The 13,816-nt window shown below is 37.9% G+C and overlaps 1 protein-coding gene across 1 annotated transcript; it reads right to left on the bottom strand.

Annotated features, from left to right (window-relative positions):
- Positions 1 to 7,720: 7,720 nt before the first annotated feature.
- On the bottom strand, positions 7,721 to 12,022 carry LOC142556881 (uncharacterized). Its single transcript, XM_075668378.1, has 7 exons — positions 11,515 to 12,022; positions 11,072 to 11,440; positions 10,362 to 10,885; positions 9,769 to 10,189; positions 9,140 to 9,285; positions 8,538 to 8,815; positions 7,721 to 8,006 (listed from the first exon to the last, which is right to left on the bottom strand). The coding sequence occupies exons 1-7, from the start codon at positions 12,020 to 12,022 to the stop codon at positions 7,721 to 7,723; spliced, it is 2,532 nt and encodes an 843-aa protein (XP_075524493.1).
- Between the last annotated feature and the right edge of the window lie 1,794 nt (positions 12,023 to 13,816).

Below are 13,816 nucleotides of genomic sequence, written 5' to 3'. Positions count from 1 at the left end.
GAGCATGCGGTCGCTGTCTTTAAGGTCAAGTGGCTCGCAGCACTGGTCTAGGGTCTTGGGCTGTGCTCAGTTGGCTCTGGCATGGTCTAGGGTCGGTGAGGGTCAGGTGGGCTCGGTGGTGGCTCGAGTAGGAGAGTCCTAGTTGGCTAAGACTCCAAGTGAAGGTGGGAATCTCACGCGCAGATTTTGGGTCCTGGTTGCAGGGCTCGTGCGCAAGCTAGGGTCAGGTTATATGGGTCAGAATTGGTTAAGAGGGTACCTAGATGGGTTGGCTAGGGTCTGGCTTGAGGTGGGTCGGTGGAATCGAGAGATGGCTCGGTGGTCTTGACAATGGGTCAAAAACGAGAATTAAGGAACAAAGTCTTGAACCATGGGTCCACGGGGGTGGTTCATGGCTCACAATAGTAGTTTAGGTAATAAAAATTCTATGTTTAAAATTTGGGATCAAAATATTAAAGTTTGAATTTATTCATGAATTAAACGCCTCGCGAATTGTTAATTAAAGAATTAAATGAAAAACCTCGAATTAAGCTGAATAAAAGTATGAAAAATTAGATTAAAACTTAAATAATTATTTGGGATAGGAACATATCATTAAAAGTAAGAAAAATTTAAAAAAATCGAGAAATTTTACATCTAGGGACAAAACAATAATTTTACACTTGGGAACGTAAAAGCTTGGCAGCGTTCCGAATGATCATAATGCATGTTAAATGATATTTTATGATTTATAATGATGATTTTGATGAAAATATGATATTTTATGATTTATGGTAAAACTGTGCAATTTTTACTGTTAAAATGTTATTTTTGGAAAGTTATGATATTTTATGCTTTTGAAAGAAAAGGAAAAAATATATTTTGAGTGATGTGAATTGACTGTGACAAATGATATATGATATGTGGGGTATCCGTTTTAAGAAGGAATGGTGAACTTATAATTTTGTGGAGATATCGTGAGAGAAAAGGACTCAAAAGAAGCCCATTTACGGAAAAAGACCCTAGAGGGAACCGACGATCATATTTCTATGGCAGAGCCTAGTGTCTGTCCCCTTGGGCAATGTGGAGCTGAAGACTGATCAGTCGACCGAAGGATAAAAGCTAGTCACTTTCGAGGAGCAAACTTCACCCAAAATGATAAATGATTGAACGCTTTACGACTAAAATGATTTTACGATTTATGATTTATTTATACTTAAAATTATTTTAAATGGTTTATTTATGTTTAAAAGCTATTTTAAATAAAAATATGATTTTTAAATGCATGTGAATGTATATGTATTATTTGGTATTCATGTTACAAAAGGTGCTGAGTCATTAGACTAACTAGGTTTGAATGATGCAGGATTTGATGATTTCAGGATGCACTGACGCTTGAGTGGATCGAGTGCGGCAGTACACTCCCGAGGAAAATTTATTTTCCGCAATATTCAAAAGATTATTGTTAATGATTTTATTGGGGATGTTTACGCTTTATTTTATTGTTAGTTGCTCTTTGTAAAGGTCGATTAAGAAGTTTTGGTTAGTTAACGATTTAGAGATTTTTTTATACACTTGAGATTCAAATGTTAAATTACTATAAGTTACGGAAATGTTAAGTTATTTTATTTAGTAATTTTCGAGTTTATGATTATAAAAAAAGTAGATGAAATTTTTGTTGGTATCAGAGCCAAGGTTTTCCTAAATAGTCGTGTACAGTCACTCCGAAAAGCTCAAGAAGTCATGCCTCAAGTATTTGAGTTTTTACTGCTTTATATTTTATATGTTAATTTTTTTTCTAAAATGCTTTTATAATACATGATATAAATGTTAGTTGCATGTTGCATTTAAAAAAATTTTAAGTGCGTATTGGTTACGTGGTTTGGACGACATGTAAAGAGATGTCACCTAAAAGGATTTTACGTAGGAAAGATGAGGATAGACATGAGGAGGAGATTCCACAACCTCCACCTAATCAAGATGTTAGTGCCCGTGTACTAGCCGGTATGGCACGTTTACTAGAGCAACATGTAGGTAATTGAGCGAGGGTTAGACCGGAGGCTGCATATGAGCGATTTAGGAGGATGAATCCTCTGGATTTTCATGGCACTACTGATCCATTTATTGCTGAGGGATGGATTCGATCTTTAGAGGTGATGACGGACGCTGATCGAGTTTGTTGTACTATCTATCTGGTGAAGGGCGACGCTTCTTTATGGTAGGAGGGAGCGGAGCGAGGGGTGAATCTAGCAACTTTGACATGGGAGGATTTCAAGAGGGTGTTCTATGATAAATATTTCACTGCCGATATCCGTTCCAGGCTTAAGAGAGAGTTTATGATTCTCCGTCAAGGGGATTGCTCTGTTGCTAAATTTGTGCAGAAGTTTGATAGGGGCTGTCACTTTGTGCCCTTGATTGCGAATGATGCTGCTGAAAAATTACGGCACTTCTTAGATGGTTTGAGGCCGACTATCCGTCGTGATATGATACTCGGTGATCCTACTGATTATACTACTGCCGTTGCCAAAGCTTTTATACCCGAGCAGTCACTGAAGGACATTGAATGGGAGATGCAGCGAAAGAGAATCGTGCTCAGCAAGCTAGTCAGAATAATAAGAAGCCTTATACGGGACCACCTAAGCAACCAGAACCACCAAAACCAAAAGGACAACCACCTAGAGGGAACGTTCCGAATGCTGATGAGAAACCATTGTGCAAGGAGTGCAATCATCCACATTATGGCAAGTGCATGTTGGGCACCTACAAGTGCTTCAATTGCGGGAAATTGGGACATAAGGCTGGGGATTGCACAAAGCCCAAGCAACCCACGACCGGAAGGGTCTACGTGATGCAAGCTGAAGAGGCTGAGACAGAGCCGACACAACACTAATTCTGGTAACCTCATTGTTTAACGTTCTTACAATGGCCATTATTGCATGAAATGTTAAAATTGGTTAAGGGAATTGATTGGATAATGAAGAACTTAGAGGAGAATAGGGTGCATGCACTACTTGAGCTGGATTTAGGAGTCAACAATGGGAAAATTTTGGGATAGAATCACAATTTTCGAGATTTGAGAGTTAAATATGAAGTGATTAGTGGAGCCAAGCTTTTCATTTATTAAGATAAGGAAAAATTTCGAGGAAGAAATTCTAATTAAGTGGGGGAGATTTGTAACGTCCGAAAAACCAAACATAAGTAAATCACATGCATGCAAATTATTTGAATTGTTTAATTGTTTTATTTAAATTTATTTTAAATGCTTACATGATATTTAATAAATGAGTAAAGGTATGATTGCATGATTAAATGACTATAGAGCATGTTTTCATGAAATTAAAGGATTTTTCTCGAATATTCGATAATAGGCTGGGGAAAGGAGACCGGAGACGACCAAAACTAGAATAAATATTTTTCACTAAATATTTTCAAGGCTTCTCAATATGGTTTAAAATGATTTAATTTTTCTAAAAATGTTAGAGTTTGAATTGTTTAACGAGTCGAGCTTGATTTTTCCCGAGAAGTCGGTTTTGGGAGGGTACCTAGATGGGTTGGCTAGGGTCTTGCTTGAGGTGGCACGGCCGTGGCTCGGTGGATTCGAAAGATGGCTTAGTGGTCTTGACAATGTGTCAAAAATGAGAATTAAAGAACAAAGTCTTGAACCATGGGTCCACGGGGGTGGTTCATGGCTCAAAAGGGTAGTTTAGGTAATAAAAAATCTATGTTTATGATTTGGGATCAAAATATTAAAGTTTGAATTTATTCGGGAATAAAATGCTTCGCGAATTTTTAATTAAAGAATTAAATGAAAAGCATCGAATTAAGTTGAATAAAATTATGAAAAATTAGATTTAAACTTAAATAATTATTTGGGATAAGCTTATATCATTAAAAGTAAGAAAAAGTTAAAATGGAGAAATTTTATGTCTAAGGGCAAAACTGTCATTTCACTTGGGAATTTCGTAAAAGCTTGGCAGCGTCCCGAAGGAACAAAAATATTTTGAGGGATGTGAATTGACTGTGACAAATGATATATGATATGTGGGGGATCCGTTTTAAGAAAGAATGATGAACTTATAATTTTGTGGAGATATCGTGAGGGAAAAGGACTCAGAGGGAGCCCATTTACGGGAGAAGGCCCAGAGAGAGCCCGTCTATGGGAGAAGGCCCTCGAGGGATTCTGACGATTGTATTTCTATGGCGGAGCCTAGTGTCTGCCCCCTTAGGCCATGTGGAGCTGAAGACTGATCAGTCGACCGAAAAATAAAAGCTAGTCACTTTCAAGGAGCAAACTTCACCCAAAATGATAAATGATTGAACGCTTTACGACTAAAATGATTTTACGATTTATGATTTGTTTATACTTAAATTATTTTAAATGATTTATTTATGTTTAAAAGCTATTTTAAATAAAAATATGATTTTTAAATGCATGTGAATGTATATGTATTATTTGCTATTCATGATTAGAACGTGCTGAGTCATTAAAATAACTAGGTTTGAATGATGCATGATTTAATGATTTGAGGATGCACTGAAGTTTGAGTGGATCGAGTGTGGTAGTACACTCCCGAGAGAAATTTATTTTCCGCACTAGCTTGTTAGATATAAATATTTAAAAAATTATTGTTATTGATTTTTTTCGGGATTTTTACGCTTTACTTTATTGTTAGTTGATTTTTGTAAATGTCGATTTAGAAGTTTTGGTTAGTTGACGATTTAGAGATTTTTTTATGCACTTGAGATTCAAATGTTAAATTATTATAAGTTACGGAAATGTTAAGTTATTTTATTTAGTAATTTTCGAGTTTATGATTATAAAAAAAAAATAGAGGACGTTTTTGTTGGTATCAGAGCCAAGGTTTTTCCCAAAGGGTTGTGTACTGTCACTCCGAGAAGCTCAAAAAGTCACGCCTCAAGTATGTGAGTTTTTACTGCTTTATATTTTATATGTTAAAATTTTTTTTTTTCTAAAATGCTTTTGTAATACATGATATAAATGTTAGTTGCATATTGCATGAAAAAAAATAATTTAAGTGCATATTGGTTACGTGGTTTGGACGACGTGTACATAGATACCGCCTAGAAGGATTTTACGTAGGAAAAATGAGGATAGACATGAGGAGGAGATTCCACAGCCTCCACCTAATCAAGATGCTAGTGCCCATGAACTAACCGATATGGCATGTTTACTAGAGCAACATGAAGGTAATGGAGCGAGGGTTAGACCGGAGGCTGCATATGAGCAATTTAGGAGTATGAATCCTGAGGATTTTCATGGCACTACTGATCCATTCATTGTTGAGGGATGGATTCGATCTTTAGAGGTGATGACGGACGCTGATCGAGTTTGTTGTACTATCTATCTGGTGAAGGGTGACGCTTCTTTATGGTAGGAGGGAGCGGAGCGAGGGGTGAATCTAGCAACTTTGACATGGGAGGATTTCAAGAGGGTGTTCTATGATAAATATTTCACTGCTGATGTCCGTTCTAGGCTTAAGGGAGATTTTATGAGTATCCATCAGGGGGATTGCTCTGTTGCTAAATTTGTGCTTAAGTTTGATAGGGGCTGTCACTTTGTGCCCTTGATTGCGAATGATGCTGCTGAAAAATTACGACACTTCCTAGATGGTTTGAGGCCGACTATCCGTCGTGATGTGATGCTTGGCGATCCTACTGATTATACTGCTGCCGATGCCAAAGCTTTTGAGCAGAGCAGTCACTGAAGGTGTAACACTCATGGCTAAAACACATAATCAGTGCGGAAGCTTTTAAATATAATTTGGAGAAAAGGTGTTATTTTAAAAAAATTTGGGCAGCCATCTCCCCGCAATTAGGACATGCCCCCTGTCTCAAACAACACATAAATACTTGCAAAAGATTTTCATATACATCAGATACCAGATAATATATTATCTACACATATTTCTAATTCAGATACAAAATAAGATTTTCGGTGTTTCTCAAAATAACCAAAATCTTAACACATCAAAATATCATCTAATCAATATCTCCAAAGTTTGGCATATGTCCTTCACTCGCTTCGACAACTCAGGGATGATCAGTCTTTCTTACATGTGTCTGCATCACATGAACATAACTGGAATGAGTATAAACTTAGCAAATGGAATCAATACTAACAAGATACATATAATATATCATTTTACTGTAAAACATAAAATGTATAGCCTCAATTCCATTTTTTTGAAAACATTATCCATCTCATTTCATAAATGTATAGCCTCAATTCCATTTTGTTGAAAACATTATCCATCTCATTTCATAACGTCGAATCATCATTAATATCATCCGTCAAGAATCATAATACAATAATACATAGGGATGATATTCATTTTCGTTGATTAACTGAAGAATTGATAGTTCTTATAAGATAGTTCATTCATTGCTAACCCTCTTCGTAAGAACAAATCTTATAGGAGGGACATGCACCTCTGCATAAAATGCATCTTATAAGAGAGTACATGTTTTCATCGTTAATTGACTAATTACATTGCGGATTTAGAATTGCCAGAGGCAACACCGCTACTATCACTATCAATCCAATCATTCAATCATATAAAACTTCATTCAGGCATTTTATCGAACACATTAGAGGAATCATTTAAAGTTTTAACTCTTTTAATTCAAAATGCATATAATTGCACGACCATATATACATATTTACATATATATATCATGAATGGAATTTGAAAGGAGTCAACGTCATAAAATCATCAAAATACATACATATTGGATCATGTGATGCATTTAAGAAATGATTCCACTTACAACCCAATACACAAATGCTTGCTAAGTTCTTGAGGGATTCCTACAACACAATAATAATAATAATACCATCAATCATTATATTAACAATCTTAGCTCAACACTCAAACCAAACAACCCAATGTCTTTCCTTCAATCACTAAACCAAGAAATAAGCTTTCTTACCTTGCTCCCAAACTCTTGAGGAGAAGAACTTCTAATCTCCAAGCAAGGATTAAGGTTTCAATCGAAGATTAATGTCTTGGAAGAAGTTGGATTGAAGGAGAAATGAGGAACCCTAGCTTCCAAACCGTGAGAAGAGAAAAGGAAGAGAAGGGAAATGAGGAAAAATTACTTTCAACCTATTATATGCCTTCCCAACATGTGTAGCTCTATGTCTTGGCTTGCATCTCCAATTGGCCTCATGTCATTTGAAGGTTTGAGTAAAAAGTTATGCTCAATCTCCCAACATGTGTCACTGGAAGAACGACGATACACATGATACACTTTGGGGCGCTTTTGGCTTGTCTTCCACAATGATTTGAACAAAACTCAAAACATTAAAATTATAGTCTTATGTCTTATCTTTCTATTGGAAGTAGCCTGACATCATTCGGATCAATATACAAAACATTATGCTAAAAACCACAACTACTGCCATAGTTTCATACCGTTTCAGCACTTCTATTACCTATTTGACTAAAGATCAACTTTCTATTCTACCCATACATTCTCTATTTCATTCCATATCATTCAATACCACTCATATCATATCTTGAAGCCATAAACCATCACCATTACATCACATATCCCAAACGATATTCATAATAAACCATAAAAGGAATAAGAAACATACTTAATCATAATCATTACCTTATATCATAAACATACGAATGTCTGGGCATTACAATTCTCCCCTCCTTAAGAGATTTCGTCCCCGAAATTGACATTACTTTGCGAATAACTCAGGATATTGCTATTTCATTTCCTCCTCTGGCTCCCACGTTGCTTTTTCAACCAACTGATTACGCCAAAGAATCTTGATAATGCCGATCTCCTTATTCCTCAGTACTTTAACCTTGCGATCTAAAATCTGGATTGGTACTTCTTGATAAGTCAAGTTCGGCATCAGGTCCAACGGTTCACGTCTGAGAACATGGGAAGGGTTCGAGATGTACTTCCTGAGCATTGAGACGTGAAATACATTGTGGACTCTATCCAAGTCCGGCGGTAAATCTAAACGATATGCTCTTTCTCCAATCCTGTCCAGAATTTCAAATGGGCCGATAAATCTTGGGCTCAGCTTTCCTTTCCTACCAAATCTCATAATGCCTTTGAGAGGAGCAATTTTGACAAATACATGATCTCAAACTCCAAACTCCAAAGGCCTTCTTCGGTTATCGGCATAACTTTTCTGTCTGGATTGGGCCGTTTTCATTCTATCCCGAATTAAAGCAATCACATCAGCTGTCTGTTGGACCAATTTTGGTCCTAACATCTTACTTTCACCGACTTCATCCCAGTTCAACGGTGACCTACATCTTCTGCCGTACAATGCCTCTTATGGTGCCATGCCAATCATCGCTTGATAATTATTGTTATATGTAAATTCCGCAAGTGGCAATTTAGAATCCCAGCTACCAGAAAAATCAATCGTGCAGGCTCGTAGCATATCTTCAAGAATCTGAATCACCCTCTCTGATTGCCCGTCACTCTGAGGATGATATGCTGTGCTAAAAGCCAACCTGGTGCCCAAGGCTCTGTGCAAGCTCTTCCAGAATTCATAAGTAAACCTTGGGTCACGATCAGATGCAATTGACATAGGGATACCATGAAGTCTCACAATCTCAGATACATAGACTTCAGCATACTGGTTCATTGTAAACGTCATCTTGACCGGATGAAAATGAGCCGACTTTGTTAACCTGTCAACAATCACCCAGATGGAGTTGTAACCCTTTGGTATTCTTGGAAGTCCCATTACGAAGTCCATAGTGATGTACTCCCACTTCCACTGAGGTATTGGGAGGGATTGCAAAGTTCCAGCAGCTCTTTGATGCTCAATCTTTACCTGCTAACATGTTAAACATTCGGATATAAACTTTGCAATATCACTTTTCATACCTGGCCACCAGTATAGACGTCGGAGATCCTGATACATCTTGGTGCTACCTGGATGTATCGAATATGGCGCGGTATGAGCCTCTGTCAAAACATCCCGACGAATGTCATTACCACTGGGAACACTTATCCGACCTCTCAACGTTAACAAATCATCAGTGTTCATTGCAAACTCTGTATTTTCTTTCTCATCGGCTTTGGATCGCAGTTCCATCAATTGATTGTCATTAGGCTGCACGCGTCATATCCTATCTGTCAACGTAGGTCGAATAACCAAAGCAGAAAGTCTAGCGATGGTCCCTTGCTCTACTATAGGAATCTCGCTCCTCTGAAGATCCAATAACAACGGCTTTTGAATCAATGAGCTCAAAGAAGAAACTGACTTGCGGCTCAAAGCATCTGCAACGACGTTTGCTTTACCTAGGTTATAGCTAATGATCACATCATAATCTTTAAAAAGTTCTAACCACCTTCTCTGCCGCATATAGAGTTTTTTCTGTGAGAATAGATATTTCAAGCTCTTGTGGTCTGTTAAAACTTCACATTTCTCGCCATACAGATAATGCCTCCATATTTTCAATGCGAAGACCACAGCCGCCAATTAAAGATCGTGGGTGGGATAATTTTTCTCATAGTCCTTCAACTGACGAGAAGCATAAACGATTACTTTCCCACACTGCATCAGTACAGCTCCAATTCCCATCTTTGAAGCATCAGTGTATACAATAAATTCTTCATTGCCGCACGAAAGTGGTAGGATAGTGGCTGATGTCAACTTGTCTTTCAACACTTGAAATCCGTGTTGGCACTCGTTTGTCCACTCAAACTTCACCGCTTTCCTCGTCAGATTGGTTCATGCCAGGGCTATTTTGGAGAAATTAGCAATAAAACGTCGATAATAACCTGCCAAACCAAGAAAACTACGCTCCTCGGAGACTGTCGTAGGAATAGGCCATTGTTTAATCGCTTCAATCTTCATGGGATCCACTGCAATGCCGTCTCTCGAAATGATATGGCCCAGAAATGATACTTGCTCTAACCAGAATTCACATTTTTTTAACTTTGCGTATAACTGCTTTTCCCTCAATAACTGCAATACAGTTATGAGATGCTCGGCATGAAGTTCCCGAGTCTTGGAATAAATCAGGATATCGTCAATTAAAACGATAACGAAGCTATCCAGATATGGCTTGAAGACCCGGTTCATTAGATCCATAAAGATAGACGGAGCGTTCGTCAACCCGAATGACATGACTAAGAACTCATAATGGCCATACCTTGTTCTGAATGCAGTTTTAGGGATGTCAGCTTCCCTAACTTTCAGCTGATAACCAGAACGCAGGTCGATCTTTGAAAACACTGTCGCTCCCTGCAGCTGATCAAAAAGATCGTCAATCCTCAGCAATGGATATTTATTCTTGATCATGGCTTTGTTGATTTTTTTTGTAATCATTGCATAACCGCAAAGATCCATCTTTCTTTTTGACAAATAAAACCGGAGATCCCCGCGGAGAAGAACTCGGACGAATAAAGCCTTTGTCTAATATATCCTGCAACTGATTCTTCAGCTCCTTCATTTCATTCGGGGCCATACGGTAAGGAGCTTTTGAAATCGGAGCAGTACCTGGAACCACGTCAATCACAAACTCAACTTCACTGTCAGGTGGTAATCCAGGCACATCATCTGCAAATACGTCAGGAAAATCCCGAACTACCTCAATCTCATTCAACTTCATCGTCATCTCAGTATTCACATCTATCACAGCAGGTAAAAACCTCTGACACCCCTTTGATAACATTTCTTGAGCTTTGAGACAAGAAATACAAGGAGTGCCCAACGAAATACCTGAACTCTGGAAAATCCCGCTATCATCATCTTCTGTAGGAAATCGCATCGTCTTAGCCACGCAATCAATAACGGCACGATATGACGATAGCCAGTCAATTCCCAAAATAACATCAAACGCCACCATGAGAATAATAATAAGATCAGCAAAATAGATTTTCTCATTAACTTGAACTGTATAACCTTAAAGAATACTAGAAGGCCATATTTCGTCTCCCGATGGCAACAAAATACTATAGTGGAGGGGTTCATAAGATGGAACAACATTCAAGGAGCGCAAAAAAATTTCAGACATAAAAGAATGCGTAGCACCAGTGTGAATCAATGTAATAGCGGCCTTGCCTGAAATTAAGATAGTACCTGATATAACAGAAGAATCAGGATTTGCGCCTTCTTTGGTCATTAAGAAGATTCTGCCTTGAACCCTATCATTCCCTTTCTCACCCTTTACTGGGCAATTTTTGATGATGTGTCCAACACCTCCACAATGAAAGCATCGATTACTTCCAACCAAACACTCACCTGTATGCATTTTGCCACATTTTGGACATACAGGTCGATCATACGCAGGCGGTGGCATAGGAGCTTTGGGTCGATGCTCCTCTTTCTCTTTGCCTATGAACTTACCCTTACCCTTCCATCCAGATACTTGGCCCTTAGCAGAAAAATCTTGGCGCTTCAACTGTCTTTCTCTTTCAATTTCCTTTTCGTGCTGCTCAGCCATCCTTGCTTTTTCAACAATCTCTTTATATGAAGCAGCTTTTGACATTCGAACGTTTTTTTTTTAATTTCAGCCCGAACACCTCTAAGAAAATGTTCTCCCTTTTCGATGTCATTGCTGGCCAGATATGGGGCAAACTGACACCCCTCTTCAAATTTGAGAATATACTCTTGCATTGACATATTTCCTTGCTTCAGTTCTAGAAATTCCTTCACTTTCTGACTTCGAACATCTCGAGGAAAATATTTGTGGTAGAATAAATCTTTAAACTCCTGCCACTTGAGTGCCGAGACATTAACTGATATCTTGGTGGCGTCCCACCATGTCCTCACTGTCTTCATCAGTAGAAAAATGGCACAGCTAACTCGATCTTTATCATCAAACTGAAAGTAATCATATATAGCCTCCACAGCTTTTACCCATTCCAAGGCGACCATGGGATCAGTGCTACCATCAAATTCTGGTGGCTTCATCTTACGAAATCTTTCGTATGCGCCTTCACTACTGGGCTCGGGATTCACTTGCTCTCTCTCTCTCTCTCCCTCGCCCTGCATTCTGCATCCGTAAGAGCTGCTGAATTTGCTCGCCATGTACCTTGGCATGTTCTTTCAGTAACTTGCTAAATTCACCAACCACTCTGGATGATGAACTATCCTCCACTTCTGGTGCTTTACGTTTAGGTGGCATGATCCTATAATACATATTAGTTTAAAACCATTTCCACACATTACATATCATAATTATTGAGGCTACACATCCATATTATATCAAATGATGCAGGTACATACATACCGAATTGTCGAAAGCAGAGGAAATCATATGCCAAATCATTGTTCCGAAAATCTCGGCTATGACACCACTAAATGTAACACTCGTGGCTAAAACACATAATCAGTGTGGAAGCTTTTAAATATAATTTGAAGAAAATGTGTTACTTTAAAAAAAGTTGGGCAGCATCTCCCCGCAATTAGGACATGCCACCTGTCTCAAACAACACATAAATACTTGCAAAAGATTTTAATATACATCAGATACCAGATAATATAGTATATACACATATTTCTAATTCAGATACAAAAAAAGATTTTCGATGTTTCGCAAAATAACCAAAATCTTAACACATCAAAATATCATCTAACCAATATCTCCAAAGTTTGGCATATGTCCTTCACTCGCTTCGACAACTCAAGGATGATCAGTCTTTCTTACCTGTGCCTGCATCACATGAACATAACTGGAATGAGTATAAAACTCAGCAAATGGAATCAATACTAACAAGATACATATAATATATCATTTTATTGTAAAACATAAAATGTATAGCCTCAATTCCATTTTTTTGAAAATATTATCCATCTCATTTCATAAACGTCGAATCATCATTAATATCATCCGTCAAGAATCATAATACAACAATACATAGGGATGATATTCATTTTCGTTGATTAACTGAAGAATTGATAGTTCTTATAAGATAGTTCATTCATTGCTAACCCTCTTCGTAAAAACGAATCTTATAGGAGGGACATGCACCTCTGCATAAAATGCATCTTATAAGAGAGCACATGTTTTCATCTTTAATTGGCCTGACATTATTCGGATCAATATACAAAACATTATGCTAAAAACTACAACTACTGCCACAGTTTCATACCGTTTTAGCACTTTCTATTCTACATATACATTCTCTGTTTCATTCTATATCATTCAATACCACTCATATCATATCTTGAATCTATAAACCATCACCATTACATCACATATCCCAAACGATCATCATAATAAACCATAAAAGGAATAAGAAACATACTTAATCATAATCATTACCTTATATCATAAACATACGAATGTTTGGGCGTTACAGAAGGACATTGAATGGGAGATGCAGCGAAAGAGAATCGTGCTCAGCAAGCTAGTCAGAATAATAAGAAGCCTTATACGGGACCACCTAAACAACCAGAACCACCAAAACCACAAGGACAACCACCTAGAGGGAACGTTCCGAAGGCTGATGAGAAACCACTGTGCAAGGAGTGCAATCGTCCACATTATGGCAAGTGCATGTGGGGCACCTACAAGTGCTTCAAATGCAGGGAATTGGGACATAAGGCCGGGGATTGAACAAATCCCAAGAAACCAACGACCAGAAGGGTCTATGTGATGCAAGCTGAAGAGGCTGAGGCAGAGCCGGCACAACATTAATTATGGTAACCTCGTTGTTTAACGTTCTTACAATGGCCATTATTGCATGAAATGTTAAAATGGGTTAAGGGAATTGATTGGAATAATGAAGAACTTAGAAGAGAATAGGGCGCATGCACTACTTGAGTTGGATTTAGGAGTCAACATTAGGAAAATTTTGGGATAGAATTACAATTTTCAAG

This window comes from Primulina tabacum, chromosome 9, assembly GCF_025594145.1.
Source record: "Primulina tabacum isolate GXHZ01 chromosome 9, ASM2559414v2, whole genome shotgun sequence".
In the NCBI taxonomy this organism is placed as follows: Eukaryota; Viridiplantae; Streptophyta; class Magnoliopsida; order Lamiales; family Gesneriaceae; genus Primulina; species Primulina tabacum.
This window is presented reverse-complemented; position numbering and strand designations above follow the sequence as displayed.

Excerpts from the sequence above, each read along its gene's own strand:
- LOC142556881 (XM_075668378.1), bottom strand. The coding sequence starts at position 12,022 with ATGGCGAGCAAATTCAGCAGCTCTTACGGATGCAGAATGCAGGGCGAG. Across the intron at positions 8,816-9,139 it reads TCGCTAGACTTTCTGCTTTG|GTAAAGATTGAGCATCAAAG; the intron begins GTTATTCGACCT and ends ACATGTTAGCAG. Across the intron at positions 8,007-8,537 it reads GCATCTGATCGTGACCCAAG|GATTGGAGAAAGAGCATATC; the intron begins GTTTACTTATGA and ends AATTCTGGACAG.